This window comes from Alligator sinensis, unplaced genomic scaffold (assembly GCF_000455745.1).
Source record: "Alligator sinensis unplaced genomic scaffold, ASM45574v1 scaffold170_1, whole genome shotgun sequence".
NCBI classification, from domain to species: Eukaryota; Metazoa; Chordata; order Crocodylia; family Alligatoridae; genus Alligator; species Alligator sinensis.
The window spans coordinates 3,771,250-3,777,541 of record NW_005841863.1 but is presented as its reverse complement, the minus strand read 5'-3'; the positions used below and the strand labels follow the sequence as shown (position 1 = coordinate 3,777,541).

Sequence of the window (6,292 nt, the reverse complement as noted above, 5' to 3'; positions counted from 1 at the left end):
GGGGAGGGGGAGTGTTACTAACAGTAAAACTAGAGCTCCAAAGTCCTTTTCAAGAAAAGTCCCAAGTTAAATACAATATAAAGATCATATAATAGCGTAAGAATATTTTTAAAAGTCATGCTTGACTGTCACAAAATTATTTACATATTTGCCCCACACATTTTATTCTGCCTTCCTTCATCCATCCAGCACTGGGAAGAAGCTATCAGTAGGATTTCTCTGCTGTTGCTCAAATACATGCGAGATGTAACATTCATTCCTTAATCCCACTTTTATTTTATTCTTACAACAGCAAATAACTGATCAGAGGTAGACATACTGCTCTGTTCAGAACTCAGCCTGCATTAAGAGACTAACGTAATCGTATTGCGCAAACGCATTTAGAGAATTATAATCCAACCGTCTTCCTAAATGTCTTTTTATATAATGAACATCTGTGAAGGGTAAGTATGTTGTTTAGGAGTTTCATAAACATTGAAATAGAGGTGTATGGTTATTCTTCAGTATATTTTTTTTTAGAAAAGCTTATTAATAAAATTTCAGGTTACAAATAATGGGCATTACATAGTTTGCTCAATTTTGTTATTTTAAATAATAATTTAATTCAGATTAGATAATATTTTACAGAATTCCATATATTGAATGCTAAGATTTAAATCTACTTCAAGTTCATGATAACATAAGGTTCATGCTATAGTCAATGTTATAACAGAAGATGAACCAATTTGATTAGTATTCTGTGTCCACTTGGTAAGTCTGTTCCACTAGGCTAAAGACATGTACTTTGTGCACTGCAATGGAGTCTCAGAATAAATACTGTCAAGTTTAGAATTTAGATGCTGTTGTTGCTGTTATTTGTGTAACAGGAACTACTTTTGTGGGCATAAAAGCCAACAAGAAAATACTAATTTCAGTCAATGAGAGCTTTGCTTAAGTCAGTGAGTTACTTAGTACTATACGCCGTAGAGGCCCTTGGTTGCCATCGCTACCTTCACCCATTCCCATTCATATCTTCATCCATTGCTTAATTAAGGAGTAGATAATTTGGGCCCTCAGAATCGATGGTTTATTAGTCCACTCTAGTTTTAAATATCCTAGGCAGCGAGATTGCTTTTATAATAGTAATAGTTTTGATAAATTAACAGCTTTGACATTGTTTTGATAAATTAATAGTAACATATCTGGAGCCAGAAATTACTTTTTTGAGATCAGTCATATTCCTTAGACTGGACTAGACCATCTTGTTTAAAGAGCTCATTGTCCAAATATATATTACACTTCAGACATCTTTCAGCTATTTGTTTGGGTTTTTCTTAAGTTATTGCTCCAAGTCAACTAGTTAGTTATAAGAACATACTTTATTTTGAATTATAAATAGTGACAGTAACAAGTTTTACTCCAAATATAGAAAATCTCATCCATTCACAAGCAGAACAAAGTTGCTTCATTCAGATATGAGATTTTAGTGTTTCACAGACTCATACCAAAATGGATATGCAATATGGATAAGACAAGTATTTAAAATTAGAACTCAAGATATAAATTAATCAAAGTGCATCTTCTTTTTTACTGAACACACAGCAACACTTGTAGACTCCGGTCAGCATCACAGTCAATACTTTTGTCACACACCATTAATGTAAAGTATTTTAAAGCTTTATTTTGTCATTATTATTTTTATTTACAAAAATATTCTCCATTTCCCTTTCCAATCCCAATTTCAAAGTTCATTCATTCCTAGACTGAAATACTAAGGCTCTAAAGCAAACAGGCTTCCAATTTAAAACAGGCTAAATTTGTTCCACATAAAACCAATGTAATAGCTTAAATCATATTTTTATTGTAAAAGGTTTTAGGTGGATAAATAAATTGTAATTTCTAGTTGAAGTCTTTCAGTTTGGTCACCGAGAAGCTACATCATTCTCCTAATTAAATATTTTTATTTGTAAAAGTTCTTCTTTACAAGAAGGTAGTCTACACTAATAAAGAGAAGTTTATGGTAGCAGAAGAATGAAGTTCAAAACTTTCTTTTGAGGTTAATATCCATATGGAAGGAGCTAGAGCAGCAGGTCCCAACCTCGGGTCAGGACCCAAATGAGGGTCACAGAGGCAATGCTCGTGGCGCTGCACACAAATGGCAAGGCATGCTGGGAGCTCCCCCACCCCATAGCCACTGCTGCACTCTGCTCCCAGCAGCACATGGGGGGGGGAAGGGACCACTGGGCTAGAGGTTGCTACCAACTTGAGCAGGAGCACAGGCAAAGATTTAGATGTAGTGCTGAGATTAGGATCTGTCCCTTGATGGCTTCAAGTATAGCCACAAGCAGTGGTATTTAACCATTATTTAGTCCAGAAAAAGCTATACAAAAGGTAAAGTACTGTACTCTAATAATAAATAACAAGTTTTGGGGGAAAACATCTTTTGAACAGGTGTTTTTTTTTTTTTTTTTTTAAATCATTTAGATTTGGTCTGTGCACTTGCTCATGGCCCATATCACATCCTTTATACTGTTGCATTTCATTTCAAATGAGATTCATTCTGGTGATATCAGCTAGTTAGAAGGTATCAATCCTGTTAGACTTCGAGTTAAATCTTTTAATTTCACATTCTTTAATGCTAGCCCATCTGACAAGCCCGATATTGTTAAGAAACAGGCAAAGCAGTGAAATGTATATCTGCAGTATGTATTGTGACAAAGGAGTTCCCATCTCTTCAGACTATACTCTGGTTTCTCAAAAAGTTATTTGCACAAGCAACTAGACTGGAGTAAGAGAGACTACTTACAAGGACTACTCATGTGAAAATGTGAATGACTGGATCTTGTACACTCAAAGCAAGAGAATATGGTGCATCACAGTTTACTACACATTTACAACTCATTCAGAAATGAGCCTAAGGTTAATATGTGGAATTGTTTAGGGTTAAAGCATTTGTACACAAACTACATACTTGATTCAGATCTTTAAGATATCACAACATAAATTGTTATGTATTACCACTTATTTAACCTACCAGATAGTTATCCTTGGACATTTAAAAAGTGTCCACCAAAATCAGGTGAGCTGAAGAAAGCCATGAGGTGTGCAAGGAATACATGAGGACCTAGATTTCATTAAGTTCTTTGTAAACTGAATGATGTGAATGTGCAAACAGTGAACAATACCTTTGAATCCCTACCGACTTGTGGCAGCAATCCAAAGCCAGTTAGATTTTCCTGCAGCTTTTATTAAGTTTTCTAGAAAAGGTGGGGGTAGCCTGTAACCTTGTAAAGAAAAAAACTCCAGCCCAATTAAAATGCACAGCAATTTCTGCAAGCCTGCATCTAGATAGACTGAAGCAATAGCACCATAAACAGAAGCTTGTTTTGTATTTGACAATAGAGTTTGTAACTTTAGTGTACCCAAATGTTAACCAAATACGGAAACATCTCTTTGGAGTTGGTGAAATGTAATACTTTAATTAAAAAACAAAAACACACCAAACAAAAAAACAACCCCCCCCAAACAAACTGTGTAGCTGCAATTTCACCCTCCCCACCAAAAGATAGTCTAAGCTGGATCCATGTGCAAAGTGCATGGTAACATTGAGCCAAATCCATCCATGTCCCTATTATGTGACATACATGACAACTAATTTTCAAGATCATCTCTAGTAATCCTCAGGTTTAAAAAAAAAGATAAAAGTTTTATTTTTCAGACAAAGTTATTTGTAGTTTTCATAATACATTTCATTCATAGGATTCACAAAAATTTAAAAGCATGGTGCCAAACTGAACTTATTATTTACTTCACAATATTTTACTGCTCTCCACAGATCTGACTACACTTGGCAAATTTTTAATTATTTCATCTTTAATACAAGGGAGCCATAAATCATTTGCATTGTTAACCTTATAGCACAAGGACTTGTCTGTCAAGTGCCATGCACATCTGTGGCACTTCATGGCATGCCCAAAGATTTTCACTTGGGTCAGAATGGGTTTGCCTTCAAATCCCTTCTGTTTTTGATTTTTTAAAAATACAAATACATACATAAAATTAATATAAAATATAAAGTGATGTATGCTTTTGGTGCAAGATCACACAGGAATTGTCTTCCAAGATTTTAAGTGCACTCTCAGAAGTGAAAGCATAAGCAGTTAAAAAGAAGTCAAAGTCAATTTTCACATTTTGTTTTTCCACTCTTACCTCCCCACCTCCACCCTATAGGGGTATCCACTCACTTTTACCAACTCTGGAGTCAACTGGGCAGTGGCCACTCATTTCAGAGGGACCTGAAGTCAGGCAAGGAAGAAATGGAGGACTGAGCCCTGCTGTTCCATTTTCCTTTAGTCCTGTATATACATGTATAAATCTTCTTACCACAAATGAGAGCTACACAATCCCTGCCCATCAACGTGAGATTAGACCTCTATTAGTGCTACAGGATCTGAGGCAGGCAAACTGGAATGTTAGGTTTAACTTTGTTAGTTTACTGCAATGTAATAAAAATAAATAAATAAAAAGTCCCCTGCTGTCTGACTTCAGGGAAATACCGAATTTTACATTTGGTAGCTAGTGCAAAAAAAAGATTTGAGAAAGTGGCAAGAAGCTTTCCTGCAAGAAAAAAAAAAAAAAAAAGCATTTAGGAGAGAAGGATGAAGTCTGTTAATCTCTCTGCAGAAATTGCTCTCCATCCTTTTCTGCAGTTCTGGAATTACTACAGTGGTTATTAATGTATGCTAGACCAAGAAGTGCAACTGGATTCTGTAGGAGCAGTGCCAACCTACTGACAGTATTTGGTATCAAACATTGTTTGCACAGTCTCCTAGACTTAAACCACTAAAGATTAAGGTAAAAAATAGATAGTTTACATCTTCTTACTAGGATTTACTCATTTCTTTTTGTGGCAGAAAACCTGTGCGTTTTGGGAGGGAAGGAAAAAAAAAAAAAGGAAAAAAAAATCACTCCATCAATACTGCCCTATATACGTACACCCTAATCCCCAATTTCTGGGATGTTCCCCAGATGTTGTAAACATGGGACCAGCCACAGACATCAGAACCTATTGAAGAACAAGAAATTCAGGCTACTGGGAATCATCATCTATTAATAGCAGACAAATCCCTCTTATAGCCAGTACCAATAATACCCTGGGGCTCCGTCCTGTTAACCATGACCAGCCCAGAGAACAAGTCTTATACTGCAGGCTGATCTACAGCCTTATCCCCCTTTAAAGCTAAAAGAAGTGCACAAACCCTAGGTACGCAACATCAATATGCGACCCAAAAGGTTTTTCAGGTGTGCGTGTGTGTTAAAGTCACAATTTCAGTTCTCAGCTTTTCCAGGAGACCTTCCCGAAACAAACTGTGCCACACACAAAAAAAAACCCACCAGTGAGCAGCGAGGCCATCTTAGGAGAGTTTTACTACACACACCGCCAGGACGATAGCAATGATGAGCACCGCAGAGAAAATCACGCCTGCCAAAACCTTGCTGATATCACAGAAGGATTTGTTCTCCTCCACAGAGATCATGCCCATGGAGGAGGCGCCCATGCTCACGGTGGATTTCAGTTCAGCCCCAGGGTCCTGCTTAGCTTCTACTGTCCAGTGGGGGACGTTCACCTTCATCTCCATCTCGTACATCATCTCCCCCATCTGGTTGATCTCCTTTTCTAGGTCTTTCAAATCCACCACGTCGATGTTGTGCTCAGCCTCGTACTTCATGTTCTGGACGCTCATGGCGCGGGCGGCCACCCCCGACGTGCCCCCGCTCATCCCCGTCTGGATCAGGTGCTTCTTGGGGACATTGAGGGGGAACTCGTGGCCCAGCTCTAGGGCCCGCCGCATGTCGACCTCCAGGATCTCCATGCAGGTGGAGAAGATGACCCACAGCCTCTCAAACTCCGCCTTGTCCTCCTTGCTCACCGTCTTGTCCTTCAGCACGCCCGTCAGCTTGTTCCTGTTGGCCACCGCCAGCTCCTGGGCTTTCTGCCGGGTTTTCCTCAGCTCCTCCCGCAGGTTCTGCGAGTCCGCCGTGCCCCCGATGGTCAGCACCATGTGGCGGTAGCAGGCGGCCACCTTGTTGAGCGCGTCCAGCAGTACCTTGCACTCCTCCTTCACCATGGCTGCAGCGCCTCAGCCGCCACCAGCCGCGCGCATCATGCTGCACCCCAGCCCGCGCCGCCGCCCCTTATATGGCGTGGGGTCACGTGGCGCGGGCAGGAAGTGGCCCTATGAAGCCCCCCCTCCCGCTCAAGCCCCGCCCCCAGTGCAAGCTGCCGAGACCCGGCGGCTCCGCGGCTCAGACC

At 39.7% G+C, this 6,292-nt stretch overlaps 1 protein-coding gene across 1 annotated transcript; it reads right to left on the bottom strand.

Annotated features, from left to right (window-relative positions):
- Positions 1–3,455: 3,455 nt before the first annotated feature.
- RGS9BP (regulator of G protein signaling 9 binding protein) lies at positions 3,456–6,135 on the bottom strand. Its single transcript, XM_006016607.3, has one exon. The coding sequence runs from the start codon at positions 6,105–6,107 to the stop codon at positions 5,394–5,396; it is 714 nt and encodes a 237-aa protein (XP_006016669.1). The 5' UTR covers positions 6,108–6,135; the 3' UTR covers positions 3,456–5,393.
- Positions 6,136–6,292: the final 157 nt, after the last annotated feature.